Genomic DNA, 24,450 nt, shown 5'->3' on the forward strand with positions numbered 1-24,450 from the left:
CAAGCGTGAAAGTTTTTTAGATATATGAGTATTTCACAAATGCCTTTCAAAAAGTGACAGTGATAATATTTTTAAATTAAAAATAAAATGCATTTAAACAGCTTTATTTTCCCGTCACCTAAATACCACGACTGTTTACATATTTTTTTCCTATGGCTCCTTTAGGTTTTTATTGCTTTTTAAGTGTATAAATTCTTTTTATAGTTCAGTATTTTTTTATAATAACAAAGTACAGTAATTAAAATTTATAATAATAATTTGTTAGTAGTTTGGAAAATGCTAGATGTAGGTCAGGATTCTTTTTAAAAATTACATTATATTTTTCAGAAATTTTGTAGCAAAGATTATCAAAATTACAGGCTGTTCCTTTATGTAGTATTCTTTGTACCTGTGTCTGTTATTCCATGTCACTCTCACAGTTTTCTGCTCTTTATTGTGTGTGTGTTTTATATATATGTTATATATGTTTTTAAAGTGTTTCCCTTGCAGAGATAACATTACCTTAATCATGCTTTAATTAGGAAAAAAAAGAGAAACCACACTATAATGAAATGTAAGGTTTAATCAGACTCACAAAAGCCATGTTGTATGATTTCATTTATGTGAAATGTCCCAAGTAGACAAATACATAGATATGCAAAGTAGCTTAGTACTTACCTGAGGCTAGGGGAGATAGGAATGCTGAGTGACTACCAATGAGTATGTGGTTTCTTTTTGGCGTGATGAAAATATTCTAGAGTTATACAGTGATGATGGTTGCAAAACCTTGTGAATATCTAAATAAAACTACTGTATCATATACTTTAAAGAGTGAATTTTATGATATGTGAATTATATCTCAATAAAAAAGATTTAATCAAATTGTACAGTGATGCTGTACTATTTTCTGGAGCTTTTAAAATAAATATTTTTTATTATTTTTTCAGTTACAGTTGATATTCAGTATTATTTTATATTAGTTTCTGGTATACAGCATAGTGGTTTGACATTTATACAGAGGGTGCCAAAAAACATGTATACATATTTTAAGAAAGGAACACACTATTAAAATTGTAATACTCAATATATACTGATAACAAAAGATGAATGCAAGTCACATTTGACTTCTGCAATTACAAGAGGTGCTCAAAGTGGTTACCATTAGTGTGATTTTAATACAGTGTTTTCCTTTCTTAAAATGTGTATACATTTTTCGGCACCCTCTGTGCAGTTTATGCAATGATCCCCCTGATTAGTACCCCCCTGGCACTATACATAGTTGTTGCAACATTATTAACTATATTCTCTATGCTGTACTTTACAGCCCCTTGATTATTATGTAACTGCCAATTTGTATTTCTTAGTCCCTTCACCTTTTTCCCTTTTTCATCTAGCTCCCCCCCAACCATCAGTTTATTGAGCTTTTTTTTTAATGATATTTTTTATAATGTAATTCCTTTTTTTTTTTTTTAAAGATTTTATTGGGGAAAGGGAACAGGACTTTATTGGGGAACAGTGTGTATTTTTCCAGGATTTTTTCCAAGTTGTTGTCCTTTCAGTCTTAGTTATTGTGGAGGGCGCAGTTCAGCTCCAGGTCCAGTTGCCGTTGCTGGTTGTAGGGGGCGCAGCCCACTTTCCCTTGCGGGAAATCGAACCGGCAACCTTGTGGTTAAGTGGACGTGCTCCAACCAACTGAGCCATCTGGGAGCTGAGTGGCAGCTCAGCTCAAGGTGCCGTGTTCAATCATTAGTTGCAGGGGGCGCTGCCCACCATCCCTTGCCGGGAATCGAATCTGGCAACCTTGTGGTTGAGAGCCCACTGGCCCATGTGGGAATCGAACCGGCAGCCTTCCAAGTTAGGAGCACGGAGCTCCAACCGCCTGTCACCGGGTCGGCCCTTATTGAGTTTTTTTGACTGCTGTTATATTCATTGATCAGGTAGCTCATTTATGTAGTATATTGTGTTATATATAAATGTCATACTCAGCAAATATTTGATGATCTGCTGTGTACATGTGTTTAATCTTAAAAATTAAAGACAGTAAGCAGAATTATGTCTGTTATTAAAATATAGAATGTGCTGGGATATTCTTGGAAATCTGGAAATTGCTTTGTTTTTTAGTGCTAGAATTTGTGTGGGCTAGGCCAGTGGATAGAGAAACATGGTTTAATATCTTTTTTTTCATTTTTTATTTTAAGGAGGGTGCAGCTCATAGTGGCCCATGCGGGGAATGAACCAGCAACCTTGGTGCTGCCAGCACCACGCTCTAACCAACTGAGCTAACCGGCTACCCTGGTTTAATATCTTTAAGTGCTGTACCCTCATAATACTGCATTTTTTTCTCCTTGGTGTAACTTTCTTTAAACATCTTGGATTTTAAGTTTTAACATGTTCTTTATTTTAGTATTTAGGTATTTTAAAATTTTGTAACTGGGGAGAAAATACAGCAGTATTTAAAAAGTCCAAAATTAGCCAGTAAATTTGGAGGAAAACTTATTCACGGAGCAAGTAAGGATGTGATGAAACAGTGAGCCCTTGTTTATTGTTGCTTAGCCACCTGGAGTGGAATTTTGCCAGTCCTTCAATCCAAATAAAGCTGCCAAAGTTTCCGTGGTGTGGGTTTAAATTGAGCAAAGATTAGTGCTTTGTTTTGAAACTTGGTTGAAAAAAATACACATAGTAACTGAAGAATGTTAACTCTAAACTTAGAGATTGTCATCAATTATGCAAATAAAATGTAAAATAATGATTACACATTTGCAAGATGTGCTTCCTTAGATACATTGTCTCATTTGATCCTCATGTTAATCCTGCAATGCCTAATTGGAATTCTTATCCCCATTTAACTCAGGAGGAAACACAGCATAAGATTGCCTAGCTAATAAGGGGTAGATAGATTTTGAACCTAAGCCATTTAACTTCTGGACCAGTGTTCTTTTAACTGTATTATTGAGGGATTAATTACCCCCTTCCAGAATCATTATGTTTTCCCAGTTATGGGATACATAGGGCAGGGTGGAGTGGCTTAACAGCCATTCCGATCATCTCAAACTAGCTCAGCTTCCATCTAGTTCTCTTAGGTTTTCTCTCGTGTTTTAAGACGATTTTTTTCATCAGTATCTGGTGTTCCTTGGTGTTCATTTTGGTCATTTCCCCGCAAGTTGTTTTAGTGTTTTTCTTCCTTTGCCTAGGAGAAGTATTCTAAAGGGGTTGGGATCAAGACATAAATTATATTGCAACTCGCTTTCCAAAAAGTAATTTTTCCATTTGGTTTCTATATTTGCTTCCTTAGAGATAATCATTGCTGTTGTTCCTTCACATTGACAGAATTTAATTTCAGGTCTCCTGAGAATTCAAATGATTAATATATCTGTTGTTCTTGTATTAAATATTTTGCCTCCCCTCTGAGTATTAAAGTTTTTTTCTTTGATTGTTTGCTAAATTCCTTCTTTAGTAAAGAATGGAATTCTGTAAACATCTAGGATGATTTTTTTTTTTTTTTTTTGGCAGAGAGATAACTATACCTGGATTATCTGACAGTGAATAATTGAAGAATGTGGTATATTGTTAGCTTTTTCCTATGAACTCCAGCCAATAGACTACATCAAAAACTAGTTCTGCTTCAGCATGTTTATGAGGCAGTCTAGTTCTTTCATGAGATTTAATTACCTATTAGGCTTTCTGGTCTGAATCATTGTCAGTTCTTTTCCCCGATTCTATATATTGAAGGTTGGTCTGGGCTATGATTAAAACCAATAATCCATTGGCAATATGCTAAATCCTAATTGGGGAATCTGTTGCTGTCTAACATAATCCTTGTTTTGGTCTTTTTGGAAACATGTATCACACAAAAGATAAACACACGAAGAGAAATATTTCAGTTCAATATAATGTCCCTTCTCTAGCGGCTAGCAGCCTCTGCATTCAGTTTTCTTAGGCTGACATTTATACTTTCTTACCAGATTCTTGCTGTTCACATGTCAGCTGTAGTTTTTCCATAAAATGAGGTTTCAAATTTCTGTTAGTTGAATGGATATGCCTTCACTCAAAATGTCTTCAAATGTGTGCCAATAACAATTGTCATTTAATAGGAAGTGGTACTGCTTGTAAATACCTCAAACCATACTTTTGCATGGTTCTTTCTTATTGTCCTTTAGCCTATGTTATTTTTTCTTTTACTGTTGCTTGAAAGTTATATAGTGTTAATTTGGCACAACGGCCTAGTTGGACTCTACATTTTCATCGTATTTGTGAAGTTGTATAGGACTAAAAACTTCTGAGTGAATACAGAGGTTCCATGCTGAGAAATATGGATGACTGTGCCATTGAAATCCAAATGTAAATCTGAGTGATGTAGTTTAAAGAAATAATGGTTTTAAAAATAACAGCTTTATTGAGATATAATTCATGTACCATACAGTTTAAGTGTTTAAAGTGTATAATTTATTGATTTTTAGTATAGTCACTTTTTTGTGCAACCATCACCACAACCAATTTTGAAATATTTTCATCGCCCTCCCTCAAAAAGACTGTTCCCATTAACAGTCCTCTCTCCTTCCCCACAGCCCTCTGTCTTTGGATTTGCCTATTCTGGACTCACAATATGAGTGGAATTATGTAATATGCGGCCTCTGGTGTCTGCCTTATTTCACTTAGAATGGTTTCAAGTTATCCATGTTGTAGCATGTAGTGGTGCTTTGTTCCTTTTTATGACTGAATAATATTCCATTATGGATATACCACATATTGTTTGCATATTTATTAGGTGACAGACATTTGACTTGTTTCCACTTTTTGATTATTATGAATTTGCTGCTCTCAGCATTCATGTTCAAGTTTTTTTGTGTAGATGTGTATTTCAGTTCTCTTGGCTATATACCTAGAAATGGAATTGTTGGGTCATGTGGCAATGCTGTGTTTAACCTTTTGAGGAACTGCCAAACTGTTTTCTGTTGTGCATTTTACTTTCCTACCAGCAATGTATGAGCATTCTAATTTCTTCATATCCTCACCAGCACTTGTTATTTTCTCTTTCTGATTATACCCATCCTAGTGGGTGTGAAGTTTGATATCTTACTGTGTTTTGATTTGTATCTCCCTGACGGTTAATGTAAAATACTGTTTTTGAAGCAATTTTGTTTATTGTAAAAGTAATATAGGCTATGGTTGGAAATTAAGACAAAAAATACTATTGTTATGTTATTCATATGTATGAATTTTGGTGAAAAGCCAATATATGTTAAAAATAAGAACAACTCGACACATTTCTTTCTAGGAAATTATCTTTCAGTTGGATACCTTGAAACCCCTGGCAGCTGTTTTTAGTTTTCCAAAAGATGTGAGACTATCAATTTAATGTGTGTGATGTAAACTGGGATTTGGGAGCAGTTTGTAATCTTAGATGAGCTGGAGTATGGAGTCAGATTTCTAGACCTTTTATAGTTATAACAGACTTAGAGATCATCTCTATTGAAGTCCGACATCCTTATTATGGCGTTCAGGGCTGTGTTCGATCTGGCCTCTGCAGCCTCTCCAGCCTCCACTTCCTCCTCTCCCCTTCTTGTTCACTTCAGTGCAGCCATGTTGGCCTTCTCTCTGTTCCTTTAATTATGAAGACTCGTCGTGCCACAGAGCCTTCAGACATGCTGCTTCCTCTGCTGTAGGACTTCTTCCACCCATAACATGCAGCTAATTCCTGTTCATCCTTTAGGGCTCAGCTTGATTGTCACTTCCTCAGAAAGGTTTCTCCAGGTAGCACTCCACCCTTCCCAGAACTAACCAGCTCTCCTGTAATGTCATAGCATCTTGTGCTTTTTTTTTTTTCATAGCATTTACCACAGTTTTCATCATACAGGTAGGTGGTTGTGTTATTGCTGTGTTGTTTGACATCAGATTCCCCACTAAGTTCTCTGATGGCAAGGTCTGGTTCACCATTGTCCAACTCTTGATTGTTCCTTTGTGTGCAAACTTTTTTTTTCCAATCTTTAGTTGTAGGGGGCGCAGCCACCATACCATGCAGGAATTGAACTGGCAACCTTGTTGTTGAGAGCTTGCGCTCTAACCAACTAAGCCATCCCACCACCCCTGCGGAGCTCAGTGGCAGCTCATTGTCTTCAATCTAGTTGTGGAGGGCGCAGCTCACTGGCCCATGTGGGAATCAAACTGGCAACCCTGTAGTTCAGAGCTCGTGCTCTAACCAACTGAGCCACGTGGCTGCCCCTGTGTGCAAACGTTTTTAAGCTTGATGTAGTTACATTTGTCTGTTTTTGCTTTTGTTGCCTGTGCTTTTAGTGTCATCCAATAAATTGCCCATTCCAATGTCATGAAGCTTTCCCCATGTTTTCTCCTAGGAGTCTCATGGTTTCAGGTCAGACATTTAGAACTTTACTCCATTGTGAGTTAGTTTTCGTATATGGTGTAAGATAAGGATCTATCTTCATTCTATTGAATGTGGATATTCAGTTTTCCCAGCACCATTTGTTGAAGAGACTATCCTTTCCTCATTGTGTAGTCTTGGAACTCTTGTTAATGATCATTTGACCATATATGTGAGGGTTTATTTCTGGACTCTCTATTCTATTTTATTGGTCTATGTGTTTATTTTTATGCCAGTCCCATACTGTTTTGATTACTGTAGCTTTATAATATGGTTTTTTTTGGGTAATATGTTTTGAAATTAGGAAATGTAGGGCTTCCAGCTTTGTCCTTTTTCAAGATTGTTTTGGCCATTCATGGTTCTTTGAGATTCCATATGAATTTTAGGATGATGTTTTCTGTTTCTGCAAAAAAAAAAAAAAAATGCCATTGGGATTTTGATAGGAATTGCATTGAATCTGTACATTGCTTTGGGTAGCGTGAACATTTTAACAATGTTAAGTCTTCTAGTCCATGAACATGGGATGTTTTTCCATTTATTTGTGTCATCTTTAATTCTTTTCAGTAATGTTTTGTAGTTTTCAATGTACAAGTCTTATGTCTCTTTTACGTTTATTCCTAAGTACTTTATTCCTTTTTATGCTATTGTAAATGGGATTGTTTTCTTAATTTCTTTTTCAAATTGTTCATTATTAGTGTACAGAAACATACAGAAACACAACAGATTTTTGAGTATTGATTTTGTATCCTGCAACTTTGCTGAATTTGTTTATTAGTTCTAACAGTTCTTTTGTGAACTCTTTAGAGTTTCCTGCATATAAGAAAGATATGTCGCCTGCAAACAGTTAATTTCTTTCCAGTTTGGATGCATTTTATTTTATTTTATTCACTGATTGATTGATTGCCTAATTGCTCTGGCTAGGAATTTCAGTACAATGTTGAATAGAAGTGGTAAGAGTGGTCATCATTGCCTTGTTCTTGATCTTAGAGGAAAAGCTTTCAGTTTATCACTGTTGAGTATGATATTAGCGTGGGCCTTTTCATATATGATCTGATTTTGTACTCACTAAAAAGGTATAAATGCCATCATTTAATATTCTTTTACCTTGGAGCGTGATTAAACTAAATAATAGTGGATGAGATTTTAGAGGAGGAATGATCCAAACAGACAGCTTATTAAAATTAAGTACGATACAGTGAACTTGGATAAAAAGGCCACTGCTTATTTCCCAGGAAAACTAATTCATGGAAAATATGCTTGGTTCCTGATCCCACTGTAATTTGACTTTTACCCAAACTTCTTAGCTGTCTTGAAGGTAACTACTGACCACTGAAGTGCAAAACCAACTTGCTTTGTCAGTGAAAGAGTAAAAGTTGCAAATATTTTCATTTAGTAAAATTAGCATATCCTTAATCTTAAAAACATCTCTTAAAAGCCTTCATTATCTGAAACGACATCATTCTGACCCAGTGTTTTCTTTTAATGTCTCCCATGAAAAAAGATGCTGCTGATTCTCTTCGTGCAGATAACAGAACATGTGTAGTATGACTTACAATCGTAACAAATTCTCCACTTATGTTTGAATTGCCTGTATGCATGTGAATTAATATCTCCATTGCTGTCGCTATAAAAGTCTCCTGGCACACCGATGAGGCTTTATGCTTACTCCTGAGCATTCTGAGAGTTACACATATGAGAGTGGTCATATTAAAAAAAAAAAGTTCCACAGCAAGACAGTTCTGCTGAAAAACATCCCCATTCCCTACTCATAACTTACAATAGCTATAGGTTAATACTACACACTAAAGTATAATTTACAGGCATACCTTGTTTTATTGCACTTCACTTTATTGCACATTGCAGATACTGTGTGTTTTACATATTGAAGGTTAGACCCTCCACTAGCAAAAAGATTACGACTCACTGGAGGCTCAAATGATGGTTAGCATTTTTTGGTCATAAAGTATTTTTTAATTAAGATATGTGCATTGTTTTTTCAGACATAATGCTATTGTACTTCCCCCTCCCCCCCCAAAGGACACCTTTTGCTTTTTTTAAAGATTTTTATTGGGAAGGGGAACAGGACTTTTATTGGGGAACAGTGTGTACTTCCAGGACTTTTATCCCAAGTCAAGTTGTTATCCTTCAATCTCAGTTGTGGAGGGTGCCGTTCAGCTTCAAGTTGTTGTCCTTTCAGTCTTAGTTGTGGAGGGCGCAGTCAGCTCCAGGTCCAGTTGCCGTTGCTAGTTGCAGGGGGCACAGCCCACCATCTCTTGAGGGAGTTGAACCGGCAACCTTGTGGTTGAGCCCATGTGGGAATTGAACCGGCAGCCTTCGGAGTTAGGAGCACGTTGCTCCATCCGCCTGAGCCACTGGGCTGGCCCGCTATTGTACATTTTAATAGACTACAGTATATTGTAAGCATAACTTTTATATGCACCAGAAAAACAAAAATTTGTATGACTCAGTTTATTGCGACATTCACTTTATTGTAGTGGTCTAGAACCGAACCCACCATATCTCCAAGGTATGCCTGTACTTGTTAAATATACTAGGCTCCCATACACGTTTAAAAAAATTACGTATTAAAAGGGCAATGATTTAACCCTATAAATTATTTTCTAAATGACTTACATATGAGAAACTAAAAGTGTGGATAAGTAACTATTTGAAACATGTTTTAAATAAATTAAACCAAAACTGACACCTACTAATTAAATAGAGGTTCAAAGGTTATGTGGCTAGATCTCTCTTTTTTTTTAAACATTTTTTTTTATTAGTTTCAGGTGCACAAAACAATGTAATAGTTAGACATTTATCATTTATATCCCTCACACAGTGACAACCCCCCTCCCCAGTGGTCTTTTCTTAAACTTCCCCCTAATCTCTCTGTAGCATTTGGCACTATTGATCAAACCTCTTCTTAACTTTTTCCTCACTTTATGGTTCTCCTACCACTTTGACTGTTTTTTTAGTCATCACAATTCTTCTTTCTACTGTCACTTTGCAAATGTACGTATCATACCCGTGTTGTGTCCAGCATGACAAGAGCAGTGGGAAGCAAGAAGGGCAGCACAAGGTTAAGAAAGACAGTGGACAAGAGTAGAGTGCAAGTGGGGCCAAGGGACTCAAGTCTCAAGGACTGAGCCCCGAATTGGGCCAACACATGGCTTTTATTAGTTAGGTGTGGAAGTAAAAGAAGTAAAGCTTGTCAGTCTCAAGATCTGTGAATCCCATACATTACAATGGGAAACTGATTTAAGCCAATCACCCTTGCCTGCAGGCAGCGGAACTGTAAGTCTCAGGATAAGTACTTCCCCAAGGGATAAACTTGATGCATATGAATAGATGGAGAGCACATCATTGAGTCACTTCCCCTGCAGGTTTGTGGGAAGGAATGCAGCCACAGAGGCAGAGGCTTTCATTGGGAAGGGGGGGGCTGTGCCCACCTCTATGAACCCCGTGGGTTCTCCTGTTGGTCCCCACTTGACTGCGCCTGGCTTGAGTTGCCCCCCCCCCCCCTTCGTGGGGAATCTTACCTGTCATTGACTAGCCAGCCATCTCTTTGGGGCCAAACAGGGAGACATAAAGTGTAAGCACAAAGGTAAAGCAAAGTCCCTGAAAGGATCCGTCTCACAGACTCTCCTTTCTTTAGGGGCAGGTACGAGGGGGCAGACGGGTAGGCTGCTGCGTGGCAACACCCTTGAGGTTCTGTTTCTGATCCCATCTCTTTTCTTTCTTTATGTTCTCAGTGATCTCATTGACTATTGTGGTTTCAGTCGTCATTGGCATTCAGTTGATTCACAAATCTGCCTCCGCTCTTAGGTTACAGTTTCACTTCTTTGGTTGTCTTTGGATACCTCCATCTAAATATCTTACCAGAACGTCCAGTTGAAGATACCCATAATTGAAAACTTTATCTTTCCTTCTCCCTTGTTTTTGTCTCCTTCACATTGTGACTATTCCCCAAGTGTAGTTGGTGTGCTTCTTCTGCCATGCCTTTGCTCATGCCATCTCCTTTTCTGTCCTTTGGAATACTTTACTTTGCACTTTCAATATACTTCAAGGTCCTCCTCAAATACCATGTACAGAGTACTGACCTGGTTGCAGATGACCTACTTATTCTCTGCTCCAAAATCCTTCAGATGAGGGTTTTCAATAGGCTATTTTTTAAAATTATGAAGCTCTTTGTGATCTGGTCTGTGTTTGCTTTTCCAGCCATAAATCAGGCCACTCTCTGTAGGAACCCTATAATTCACCACATAATCCACACAGAATTACTTCTTGTTCCTCAGAGCAATGCTATATGCTTTTGTGCATGGGCCATTTCCCCTGGGTGGCAAATCTTCCACTTAGTGTTTTTTAGGGGTGTGGGTGGATGGCATTGATGGTGATGGCCTTTGAAACTAATCCTATAGAGATGCCTTCCGTCATATAGCAGTTGGGCACAGTAGAAAGAAACAGCATTTAAACTCTGATGGTTTTGATATTTACCAGCCATATGAACTTGGTGCTCAATTTTTCTGAACCTGTATTTCCTGATTTGTTAAATCGGGCCAGTATTTAACCTTACAGGGCCAATGTGAAGTTTAAGAGAGAAACTGCATATAAAGTGGTGAGCAGATACTAAGTCCTCAATAAATGGTGTTAAAGAAAAAGAAAAAAGAGCAGCAGCAGCAGCTAGTGCTTTCCCTTCATGGGATCAATTGTGTGTGATGGGGGCGTGGGAAATGGTGCCACACTGAGAAACGGTGCTGAAGGCAGAGCACAAAGGATGTCTTCCTACTCCTGCAAACTGGTGTACAAGCTACAAATTCTAGTTTGAGATCAAGGGAAACTTCTCCCTACAGCCTGCTAGTGACTTCTTCCTTACAGTACACACAACACTTTGTTTATATTTCTCCAAAAAGAAATGCGTTTTGCTCAGATTGTCCTGTGTCTTCCATAATGTCCCAGAATGGCTTTTAAAATGAAGGTTGTTGCTCCCTTCTACTCTTTCAATACAAACAAATCCTAGCGATTTAATTTATAAGGCTCGTCATTATCTGGTCTTCACCTACCTCTCTAGCCTCATCTTTCACTGTGCCCCATGCAGTGGACATTTGTAATTTTTTTTGTCTGTCCAGTAGCTGACATCTTTTTTTTTTTTAAATTGGGGAAGGGGAACAGGACTTTATTGGGGAACAGTGTGTACTTCTAGGACTTTTTTCCAAATCAAGTTGTTGTCCTTTCAGTCTTAGTTGTGGAGGGTGCAGCTCAGCTCCAGGTCCAGTTGCCGTTGCTAGTTGCAGGGGGCACAGCCCACCATCCCTTGCGGGCCTTGTGGTTGACAGGATGTGCTCCAACCAACTGAGCCATCCAGGAGCTCAGCGGCAGCTCAGCTCAAGGTGCTGTGTTCAATCTTAGTTGCAGGGGGCGCTCCCCACCATCCCTTGTGGGACTCGAGGAATTGAACTGGCAGCCTTGTGGTTGAGAGCCCACTGGCCCATGTGGGAATCGAACCGACAGCCTTCGGAGTTAGGAGCATGGAGCTCTAACCGCCTGAGCCACCGGGCCGGCCCTGACATCTTTTTTATAGTTGGGAAAATCCACAACTTCTTGGTAAAGGACAGGACCTGTCTCACATCTCAGATATTGAAAAGTTCAGATGCTCATTTTCCCTGTTCCCTGGCAGTTAGAGTGAAAGGATGTGACCCAGACTCAGCCAGTGGACTTTGAATCTGCAGCTGGGTCAGTGGCAGTGGTGACGGCTGCATGTTACAATGGCAGTGGTATGTCCACCATGCTGTTCCCATGAGTAGTTTCAGTCACGGTTTTGACTGCCTAGCCTAGCTTGGTAACAGCTGAGATTTTCCAGGGCTTGTGTTGGATCTTTGAAGTTACCCATTGTTTTTCCAATAAATTCCTTTTCTGTTCAAAGGAACTCAAGGTAGTTTCTGTTGTTTGCACTTATTGAAGATCTTAACGCATACCACCCTTTAGCACCAGGTGCCCCATTCACGTGAAACTTCGTACGGTTCTTCCAAACTGACCACGATTGTCTCCACCTCTGGGTGTTCTCACATTCTATTCTTCTTGGGACACTCTAGTCCGTTCTTGAAGTGTTTGACTTTTGATGGACACAGCTCTGCTATGTCACTCTTTCTGCCAGTCTTCCCTCAATTCTTCTATTTATTAAAAAAAATTTTTAAAAGCAAGCTCTGGCCAGTTTTATTAGGGAAAACTTTTGCATGATTTACTTTTCACCAGTCTGTTCTGGCATGTTGCTGATGATACCAGAATCACCTGGATCAATGAGAGCCAGTGTGCATAGCCTGTAGTCTTGCCACTCGCTGAGCGCCGTTCAGTATCATTGCCCCCGTAGTGATGGACGCCAGTCTTGGTCAACATGGCGTAGTACTCTGTTGCAGATTTCCTCAAGGCTGGGCAGCTGTTGGCGAGGATGACCAGTTTCGCTTTGCCTTGTCTGATCATTTTCAGAGTCTGCTTGTACCCCAGCTCGTACTTTCCACTTTGCATAACATGTTGGAGCCTAGAGTTGATTGGCTTCAGTGACTTTTCCGTCTTGTGGCCACCGTCTTGCTCCCTTAGGTGTGGGACAGCCCCCAGCCAAGAGCAGCCACCAAGATCTCTTTTCCCAGTTGTTAAGACGGGGTCAGCTCCTCCATATTTCCACAGAACCCTCTGCTTATCTCTATTCTAGTGTTCATCACACCGTATTGTAATGGTTTTGACATTCCTTGGAGGCATGGGCTAGTATGTTAAATGTCTTTGCATTGTCCCTAACAGGTATTTATTACTATCTAAGTTTTAGTGAAAAACTATTGAATTATACACCATGTTATATTAAAATTTGTCTATTTGTATATCTGTTTTCCCTAATAAACTGAATATTTTAAGAGCAGAGACCAAGTTCTTCTTCATCTTTATATCCTTAATTTGTAGCATAGTACTTGGCTCATAGTAGATGCTGTGGGAATGTTAAATGCATGATTGAATGACTGAATAGCAGAGCTGTCTTTCAGAATTTCAGTTAAATAGTCTTCCCCAAAAGAAAGTTATCTTCTTTGACTGTATAGGTAAAGATACTATATGTGGCTCATCTTGAGTAGTTTGACATTCTCAACTCCTGTATATCAGGATTGGTAGTCTATTTGGAAGATAATGTGTATATATGAAAAAAATAACTGTGTGGCAAGTCAGTATTTTATGCACCGAGTAATGAGGACAGCTGTTGCTTCAGTGTCATACTGAATATAACATCCTTAATTGAGCCTTTGAAAGGGTGGTACCTAAGCATATACTTAGAAAATGGCTGTTGGTTAATTGGATTAATTAAAATGGAAGCCTATACCCTGTTTCCCCGAAAATATGACCTAACCGGACAATCAACTCTAATGCATCTTTTGGAGCAAAAATTAATATAAGACCTGGAATTATATCATATCATATCATATCAAATCATAAAGACCCAGTCTTATAGTAAAATAATAATATTTTACTTATTATAGTAAAATAAGACTGGGTCTTATATTAATTTTTGCTCCAAAAGACGCATTTGTGCTGATTGTCTGGCTAGGTCTTATTTTCGGGGAAACACGGTAGTAGGCTTTGTCTTTCTGTTTTACTTGTTTTATATTATACTGCTTATTTTGGATTGGTTCATTTGAATTTTTCCTCATTCTTTTTTAGGTCCAAGACAACTTTGACAAGATTGAATTCAATCGGATGTGTTGGACCCTCTGTGTCAAAAAAAACCTCACAAAAAGTCCCCTGCTCATTACAGAAGAAGATTCATTTAAAGTGTGGGTTATTTTCAACTTTTTATCTGAGGACAAATATCCATTAATTATTGTGCCTGAAGAGGTAAGGTGTGGCTCTGGGAAGTTTTTAGATGGTCATCTTAGTATTTAATAGACTTAGCTTGGAAGTAGTTATGTTAATTAAGTGTAGATATGGAAGGAGATCCTGGACTAGTCTTTTTGAATCAGAGGCAAAACAACTTAAATCCAAAAAAGTCCAAACCTTAGTGTTTTGGGGTCATGTAATACCTCTGGAGATTTGCAGACAGGGTGGGACTCTTCCTCTCTAAATTGCTATAATTATAGATGAATTTACCTTTATGTCCAAAGGGTATTTATTTAGTACAAGTCACAACATAATTTTCTGTCTACTTGCATATTGACAAAACCGTATGAACTGGCTGAGTCATGCTGTATGGGAAACACATAGGATTCAGAATGTTCTCAAGGCTGTTTTATGTGAGGAAATGCTGTTCTTGTTTCAAAGTCCATGATGGTGACTGTTTACTGTACTTTCCAAAGTAAATGAAAAAGGACATTTGCTTGTTTTGTTTTGGGTTTTTTCCCCTGAGCTTCCAAAGGAAAAACAAAAAGAGGAGTAAGGTTTTGTGCTCTCTTACTGCCCTAAAAAATTACACATGTAATGCATGCTTATTACAATAGTAAATTTAGAGAAGCCTCATAATATGCAAAATTAGAATCAGCGGTAGTCCTCCCCTTAAAAAAAAAGTCTATAATCCCTTGTCCTTGGACAAATTATTTAATCTCTTGGGTTTTAAATTCCTCATTTATAAAATACGGCTTATAATAATGTTAACTCTAAAGGGTGTGAGATTCTTCATTTAAAGGACTTAGCTTAGTGCCTGGCATGTAATATGTACTCAGTAAATATGTTAACTCCTATAACTACTATTGCATATGTTTTTGCACACTAGTGTGCATATTTCCTAAGGATAGGAAATTTTGAGGTCTGTGGAATTTTGAGGTCTAAGGAACGCATACTGTCAAGGTATTAGATGAACAAGGCAGAATGGCCCTTCAGAAAGACTATACCAATTTAAACACCTACCAGTAGTGGTTGAGGGTGCCCATTATTACCCATCCTGCTGATACAGAGTCTTGTCTGATTTCTCTGATTCACGTTCATGTGAGGAAAATCTTTTTAAAGGTTCACACTACAATATTTTATATAAAATCAGCAAGCGTTTATTGACTGCCAACAATAAGTGAGGCAACAAGAGGAATACAAAGTGAGAAAGATTACTTCCTGCCTTCAAGGAATTTGCAGTGTGCTGGAGGAAAAACAATATAAGTCAAGTGTAATTCAAAGTAATAAGAGAGATGCAAATGTTATAAGAGAGATGCAAGTACCATGCAATTACAGAGAAGGGAAAGATTTATACCAGCTTGGGGGAAGTAAGGGATCAGGAAAGGCTTTTTAAGAAAGGCAATCTAATTAGTAGTTAAAAGCAGGGTCGTAAGCCTTTTCAGCAAAGGGCCAGAACAGTAAATATTTGAGGCTTTGTGGTCCGTACTGTCTCGAAGCTACTCAACTCTGCTGTTACAGCATGAAAGCAACCATAGACACTATGTTGCTGTGCTTCAATAAAATCGATGTTGAAATTTGAATTTTATGTAATTTGCATGATGGGTTATGAAATATTATTCCTTTGATTTTTTTTTATTTAATTCCCAACCACTTAAAAATGTAAAAGCTCTTCTTAGATCATGGGTGTATGAAAACATGCTGTGAGCCAGATTTGGTTGCTGGGCTAGATTTGACTTCTGGACTGTAGTTTGCTGTTTCCTGGTTAAGAGCAGAGGTCTGGAGTTAGATTTCCTAGATTTGAATTCTGGGTCCATCATTGTTCACTAGATGTGTGATGCTGGGCAGTTTACTTACTGTTTTTGTTGCAGTCTCCTTAACTGTAAAATAGGGCTAATGTTAATATTTGCCTCCTGTTGTTCTCGTGAAAATCAAATGAGAAGAATGCCTGGCCCTGAGAGAATGCTTGTTAAGTGTTAGGTATTATATTTAATATGGTTGGAAAGTAGCACTTGTGCTGGGTCTTAAAAAAGATGGAAGAGTTTTGACTTATTGGAGAAGGCAGAGGAGAAGAATTCTGGATGGAAGAAACAGTGTACAAGTTTATATGAGGCAGTAAAGCAAATGGTGTGTTTTGAGATGAGTGAAGAATGCTTTCTTGGAACCATTGTAACTGGCTGATTTAAGCCAAAAAGGATGTTGGGTAGTTCACAGAGTCACCATGATGGTTGAAAAACCAGGCGTGGAGGCTGTGCAGCCTGGAACTACTCTGGTCATACCAGCGCGGAAGCACAGGGAAAATGCTGCTGCCACCAGAGGGTAGATGTTGCATTTGTGCCATGGAACACCTCTGGCCCTGCATGCTGGGTGCTCAGACCTTCCTGCAGCTGTTCTTGCAGTAAACCAGGGAGAGTTCTTTTGGTTGCCCACTTCCCAGGTCACAGTCTGGATGATGCATCTGATTGGTGTAGCTTAGGTCAGGTGCCATAAGCTAGCTGCAAAGGAGGCTCAGAAAGGGTACATTTGCATTTTTACCTCCTACATTGGGAGGTGGAGAATCTCTAGATGTAAGAAGGGGGTTAGATGCTGGGCAGTCAAAAAAAATGAACCATATCCTTTCTAACTGAAATGATGGCGGTGAAGGAGAGTGGTGATAGATGAGGCTGGAAAGAATTTTGACTTTATTCTGTAGGCATTGGGGAGCTATGAGCCACTGATGATTTTTGAGCAAGAGAGTGACAGGTAAATAGATGAAATACGGATAGATGGGAGGTGGGACGTTAAGAAAAGGTAGGAGGCATTGAGGACTGAAGTAGTGTCAGTGAGAATGGAAACAAAGGCCAGGTGGAGGGACCTGGAGGTCACAGGACCAAGCTCAGAATGCTTTTCTGTGCAGAAATGTAGGTAAGTTTCAGGCTGAGTGATTGGGAGGGAATATAGTGTAATCGTTTAAAGCATGGTCTTTGAAATCACCTGCCTGGTTTGAATCCTGATTCTACCACTTTTTGGCTATGTGACCTTGAGTAAATGATTTACTCTCTGCTTGGGTTTCCTCATCATTAAAATGGGGATAACTCCTCTCTGTACAGGACTCTTGTGAGGATTAAAATTGTTGATGTATGTGAAGCATTTAACACAGTGTCTGGTTCCATGGTGAATGGTGTGTGCGTACACACATGTACAAATGAATGAGAGGACAGTGAACAAATTGGGGATGTGATGTGTAATGATGGGTTTGGTATATTTGGCATTTTAGGTGGAACATCTTTGTGGAGCTGACCTGTATTCAACTGAAGTGCACATCGAGAGCCCGTGAGAGGCCGGGGCTGGAGACAGAGATAGGGAAGCCATGGGAAGAGGTTAGATCAGGTCGGAAGAGGACGTAGTGGGAGTAGTGAGGCTGAGGACAGAAACTTGGGACTGTTTCTACAGGAGGAGGAGGAAGTAGATTTGGTAAAGAAAGCTGAATTGAGAAGTCTATGAGGTAGGAGAACTGGGAGAATGTTGAGTCATGGGTGCCAAAGAAAGAAAAAGTTCTCAGAAGCAGAAAAGTAGTTACTGGCATTCGATGCTACAGAAAACTTAGTGATGAGTGAGAAGTTGCTCTTGGATTTAACAATTAGGTGGTCATTGGTGACCAAGGAGAAGTCAGTGGTAGGAACAGTTTCTTAGTACTCAATAGCCACAGTGATGTAATTGTGCATGGATGTTAAAGGGGAAGTAAAAAAAAATGAGCTATGGAATTTTTGTCCACAAAAATTATGTAGCTTAATATAGAGACATATAGAAGGGAATGGCATATTGAGTAGAAAGAGATCTAATGGTATATCTTTTAAAATGGTATATATTATAAAATGGTATTTTGAAAACATAGCTGCTGCTTGGAAGAATTATGCTAATAAAATTTCCAGTATCGTCTTTTAAGACCTCTGAAGTTACACTCAGTTTTCCAAATTTATTTGTGTTTTCTTTGGAACTGGAGGAGGGGTGGGTCTCTTACCTGTGATGTTTTGGTTCTTCCTTGGCCGAAATATTTGTGTTGGGCTTGAAAGTGACCTTGTCTTGATTTCAGAATTAGAAATTAATGAGCAAGGAGACTTACCTTCTTCCTCGAGGCAGCACCTGCTTGCTGGGAAGGACGTGTCGTTGGCTTTGAATGATAACTGAGTGACAGGCTGTGAAGGGAGCCAGTTAGCATCAGCTTTCTGACTGCTCTGCCTAAGAAACCCACCAGATTTCTGCTCCAAGTGGCCCAAAGAATGGGGACCCACGTGAACTTGGATGTATACCATGACTATCCTTTCTGCGCCCCACTGCCCAGCCAAGACTCCGTGCTTACCTTTATTTTTGTGGGCTGACAGAAATGTCTTGGTCCTCTTTCCAGATAAATTCGTCACATTTGAGAAGAGAGCAGCCTCTCCGACTTGGTGGAGTAGCCAGGCAGCACACCTTGTCATGTTCTTGTCTGGACTTACTCCATGTTTTGACATCCTTAACTCCTTCCATTTCTTCTGGTTAGAAATAGAATTACAGTTAGTTTTACAGATTATTCCTCTGTGGCCAGGAGGACTTCTGTGGGGAAAGAAGGATCATTGGAACAGATTTATGTGGAATTGCTTTGTCTGGCTGGTGAACCAGCCTCCCGAGGTTTAAAATATGGCCTGGTATTTATTGAGCTCTTAGCCTATCTCCTGGCCTTTCACCAAGGACTGCAAATTCAAGGTCACACTATTTTGTGGCAAACACTAGAGCCATAATATTTCTTAAGGTGGCTATTCTCTGTTAGATTTTCCTTCCTTCCTAAATACTTGAATACCATTTTTAAAAACTATATTTTGAACTGGTTTTATTTAGAATTATAGATTTTAATAAAATTCAATGTGAAAACATATAAATAAAATTTGAAGTAGTGTCTTAATTTGTCATGATTATGTACATGAGTTTAATTGTAATCTTATCAACAGTTTTTAGACTTTATACATTTAAAGTAATTCTTTATGTTTCTAATAATCAACCTACCATAATGATCATTTGCATTTTAAGTCCTGACTGTTTTTGAGTAAGATTTTATTCTCCAGCTTCAATTAATATTATATAAGTAACAGTGGTTGTTATATGAATAACATAAATGGTATAAATAAATTTACTTTTGACTCAGTTTCCCATTACCCAGAAATTAGTGTCAAGAATATTGAATAAATATTTAAGTGACTTAACACAAAAAAGTCAAGAAATAGTATGTCGCCATTTGAGAGGTTTCTGTAATTTTTGTCAAATGGTATTCTTGGAAATGTGTGTCTGTAAAGTATAGTTTTTACATTAGTGTTCATTCCCACAGAGCCAAGAACAAAATAGGATGTGTCTGTTGTGTGCTTATTTGTAAGAATTGCCTTGATAAAGTTAAATATCAAACCCGCAATAGTTTTAAGAGACCCTTCATGAAATAAAACCTGAATTATAGTTAAGCCAGTAAAGGCTCTTTTAAATGATGACAGGGAAAGAACTTTTAACTAAATGCATTTTGGAGCCAAAGGCCTCGAAAATCACATGCAGCTTAAAAGTTTATTCTTTGTTATTTTTGGTGAAACTTGCTTGGAAGGAGGAAGTAAGCTGCTTCCTGAAACTGAATGAGCTCTTAGAATTGATGCAGGCCACTTGAGACTAACACGGCAGCACGTGATTTATTATTTAGTATAATTGAATAGTTGAGAATGGTAATGTTTGTCTCTCCTTGGCCCAATATAATGAATTGAGAGGTCCTTAAGTTATTTGGTTACGATGAGTGTAAGATTGTGCCAAAAGTCAACAGGAAGTGAATCTAGATTAGTTGTCTGGCACAGTCACTGGGAATGCTGAATAGATACTGGGTGCTGATGACAAACTCGCAAGGGTTTGGGAGGGCACCTTCAGAAAGGTTCCGGATGAACCTGGGACGCTGCCTCTAGACCTGAGTTTGCTGCTAATAGGTACTTTCTGAGTCACAAACATTACAAAAGGTCGTCTGATACACAAGAGGAATTGAAGCTCAAAGTGCGAGGGGCTTGGGTTCATTCATAGTGGTAGGTGAGAAAGCGCTGAGGCTGCATTTCCTGACTTGGGACAAGTGGCCAGCCATCTTGGCACGCTCACTTTTCATCGTCCTGTGTGTACAAGTGGCCGTACGCATATGCTTACATTGGCCTTGCTACTGGAAATTCTAGTTGGGCCTGTTCTACCTTTACCCCAAGTTGTGATCAGGCAGCATGGGCCCTGCCTTCTTTTTGCTGCCTTAGGGAGATTGAATTTCTGTACATTTTAAGGCCTCTAAGGTATTTTGCCATGGGCAATTATTTATTTTAATGTTCTTTTTGACTTTCTTTTTCTCTGCTTTTCTTCAGTCTTGCCTGAGTTATTTCTCTCTTCTGTTTTCTGTCTCATTCTTTCCTTCTCTCTTCCCTTTCTCTCTCTTCCCCTTAACCATTTCCTTTTTCTCTCTTCTACTGACTATCCCTGTTATTTCTATTTAAGAGCCAAGAAAATATCTGATAAGCTTCACAGTAGATGATATATCTCCAACAAGAGAAAGGAAAGACCTAAGTGTGTTTTTCTCCAACAAGTAAACATTTCTTAACCACCTACTACCATGTTTCCCTGAAAATAAGACCAGGTCTTATATTAAATTTTGTTCCAAAAGACGCATCAGGGCTTATGTTCAGAGGATATCATCCTGAAAAATCATGCTGGGCTTATTTTCGGGGAAACACAGTATATGCTAGATTTAGGAGATTAGATAATCTAGATACTAGAGAATTTTACACTATCTCATCAAATTAAATCAGTAGAACTCTTGGTATTTTTTGACCTTGTAATGTTTTGTGAATATACTTTTCTTTGCAAACATGTTTTTCCTATATTTTGCATTCTTTTTCTGTTAAAATGTTATTTCACAAACAATATTATAACCAAGATAATAGAAGTGTAAAGAAGAGAAAGAAAAAATAATTCACAATCCTATCTGTAACAATTAGACTTACTGTTTCTATGTTTTCCTCTAGTATTTATCAAAATATTTACATAATCTTTATGAAGTGGAAATCATATGTAAATTTAATTTTGCATTCTTCTTCACTTTTTGTTATTTCCTAAATGCTTTCTTAAATGTAATTTAAAATAGTTGAATACCATTTCAGTGCAGATGGGAAGTTATATCGATGGAGTACCTACTGTGCCAGACATTGTGCAAAATGTTCTATATTTGTTTCATTTTTATCCCCATAGTAGTTATAAGTGATGAGTGTCACTTTGCTCATTTCATAGATGAGAAAATCGGGCTTAGCTTACTTTTTATTTCAGTTTAGTAAACATTAATTGAGCTCTAATATATTCTATGTAGCATGTTGAGTTCTGGAGATTCAAAGATGAGAGGGACATGGTCCCTCCTATAAGGAATTCAGAAAATGGTGCGAAAGCAAATGACAGAGATAATTTTGATACAGTATGTTAAGCGCAGGGACATAGAACATCTGACCTGAGTTAGGGTTGGTCAGAGCAGTTTTGCTAGAGCTGGGCTTCGCAGACTTTAATGTGCATATGGAAGTTCCTGGGGTTCTTGTTTAAAGGCAGATTCTGATTTGGGGGTCTTTGGTGGTATCTGAGATACTTCACTTCTCCCAGGCTTCCAAGTGCTGCTGTTCTCACTTGGAATGGGAATATCCTAGATGATGTAGGATGTTGAACAAATACCAGTTAGCCAGGCAGGGAAATGGGTAAAGGAGGACAGCATGGGGGGAGGCATAGAAGCATAAAACGTGTGTTAAGTGGGTAAACTACTTATAATCTATGACAAGTGTTGGCAAACTCTGACTCGCTGGCTGAATCCAGCCCACAGTCTCTTTTTGTATTGTCTATGTGCTAAGAATAGTTTTTATGTTTTTAAAGGTTGTTAAAAAAAAACAAAAAAACCCAAACAAAAAAGAGTATATAACAGAGATACACAAAGCCTGAAATATTTACTTTCTATTCCTTTACAGAACAAGCTTGAGACTCCTGATCGCTGCTGTTGCTAGTGTTGGTGGAGTGTAGTCTGCCGCGGGCATAGCGGAGGACACGTAGAGACAGTGGGCAGGGGGCTGGTCACCCAGGGATGTCCAGGAGATAAAGGCCAGGAGAGTGGCCTTTATTTTTGAAGTGACAGGGATCCAGGCCAGAATCCCTGGAAAAGAGGGGAGGTCACAGGCTTAGGTTTTGATTTGGAAAAATCTCTCTGGCAGAATATTGATACAGGGGGCAATGCTGGAGGCTAGGGTACCAACCGGGAGGCCTGAGCAAAGGCAGACAGAATATCGTGTTGCCTCGAAAATAAGACCTAGCCGGACCATCAGCTCTAATGTGTCTTCTGGAGCAAAAATTAATATAAGACCTGGCATTATATTATATTATACTATGTTATGTTATATAAGACCCAGTCTTATAGTAAAATAAGACCGGGCCTTATATTAATTCTTGCTCCAAAACACGCATTAGAGCTGATTGTCCGGCTAGGTCTTATTTTCGGGGAAACATGGTAGGAGGAGACAGATTTGAGAACTGTCTTGAGCACCGTTGTTTATTCTCTTTTGACTGCAACCTATATAGGAAGATGAACATTTTATTTCATGACCCAGCACATACAAAGCAAAACTTGATGCAAAACAGTATTTGTCTTTATTATGAGTGAAATCAAATATCTTTCATTCCATTAAAGAAAATGCTGGTTACTATCCACTAAGGTGATTTCATATTGGGTCCTAACTAAGTTTGAAAAAGACTGATCTAGGGAGGTAAAAACAGTAGGATTTTGGCACTGATTTGATGTAAGGGAGTAGAAAACAAGGATCCTGCCGTGGTAAATGGTGTTGCTCCCAACTGAAATCAGTAATAGGAAGGCAAGCCACTTGGAAGGTAGAGGTGGCTTGCTTGGACATGTTGAGTTTGAGAGCATTGTAGGATACCCAGGCTTTTCAGAAGATAAGAGATAATCAATTTCTCATTACATTAGTATTACTGCCTCACTGTTTTGTTTAACTGCTATGATTTTAACAACAGGATTTTTTGCACAAAGGTATATGTTTCAGGACTTAATAAGCTCTTCCAGCCCAGGCCAGGAATTCAACCATTGTTCGCAACATTGTCAGTGTTTTCTCATGGGAGGAAGCAGCATGGATTTAAAATAATTGGCTTACGTGGAAAATTTGTAAATTGGGGAGTAACTTGTACATACTTTGAGATGCTTATTTAATTTAGTGCTTGCATATTAGTTCAGTAAGATTAATATTCTGCTCTATTGAAATATTTATCCAAGAGGGAGTAATCAGATCACATTAATTAGAGTATGGCAGAGGATGTGTGCAGTTTGCTATAGTTCTGTATACAACTATAAGAGGCTATCGGCTTTTTATTCCTTTACTTTTTCTAGGTTAATATAGAACCAGTAACATTTATCCATACCTTCTTCCCTGATAGTATCATGATCCTTTAAAGATCCATTCTTGGAACTGTAAAAGAATATTTCTTAAATTGACCATATTAGTGTAAATAATGTAGATACATACCTAAGTTAAAAAGTTATTTGTTTTACCAGGAAACAATAATTTTTAAATTCTTTCTGTAGATTGAATACCTGCTTAAGAAACTGACAGAAGCTATGGGAGGAGGTTGGCAGCAAGAACAATTTGAACATTATAAAATCAATTTTGATGACGGTAAAGATGGCCTTTCTGTGTGGGAGCTGATTGAGCTTATTGGAAATGGACAGTTTAGCAAAGGCATGGATCGGCAGACGGTTTCTATGGCAATTAATGAAGTCTTCAACGAGCTTATATTAGATGTGTTGAAGCAGGTAAGAGTCCCTTAACACTGTATTTCTTCTCACTTTTAGAATTTGACATGGAAAAAAAAAATTTTTCATCACAAAGATGACTGTAAGTCACTTAGACTTTTACACTGATTTAGAACAGGAATAAAGTTTCTTATTTTCCCAGTCTTATAGTAAGCTTTCATTTTGTATCTCTGAAGTACGGTTAAGCATTGGGAAGTTACATTTTGAAAGAACTGTTTAAATGATCACATTTCCAAAAGTATTTTAAAAGTGCTTTCATGTCATGTGTACATTCATACTTACTGATATGTAAGATCCCCATGGCATCTTGTTCAGAGAAAAAACAGGTTGTTGAACAGTAGGTATCTTGTAATCTCTTGCATGCAATGTGATATGTGCATGTAGAGCTGGA

At 38.3% G+C, this 24,450-nt stretch overlaps 1 protein-coding gene and 1 pseudogene across 1 annotated transcript in view; one reads left to right on the top strand and one right to left on the bottom strand.

Annotated features, from left to right (window-relative positions):
- SWAP70 (switching B cell complex subunit SWAP70) overlaps nucleotides 1-24,450 on the top strand; it is a 68,782-nt gene that overhangs the window by 22,294 nt on the left and 22,038 nt on the right. The window contains exons 3-4 of the mRNA XM_019728955.2: nucleotides 14,048-14,221; nucleotides 23,832-24,059. Coding sequence (XP_019584514.1) covers nucleotides 14,048-14,221; nucleotides 23,832-24,059 — 402 coding nt within the window. The remainder of the gene's footprint in view (nucleotides 1-14,047; nucleotides 14,222-23,831; nucleotides 24,060-24,450) is intronic.
- Nucleotides 12,591-13,105, bottom strand: LOC109445409 (large ribosomal subunit protein eL30; annotated as a pseudogene).

This window comes from Rhinolophus sinicus, linkage group LG06 (assembly GCF_036562045.2).
Source record: "Rhinolophus sinicus isolate RSC01 linkage group LG06, ASM3656204v1, whole genome shotgun sequence".
NCBI classification, from domain to species: domain Eukaryota; kingdom Metazoa; phylum Chordata; class Mammalia; order Chiroptera; family Rhinolophidae; genus Rhinolophus; species Rhinolophus sinicus.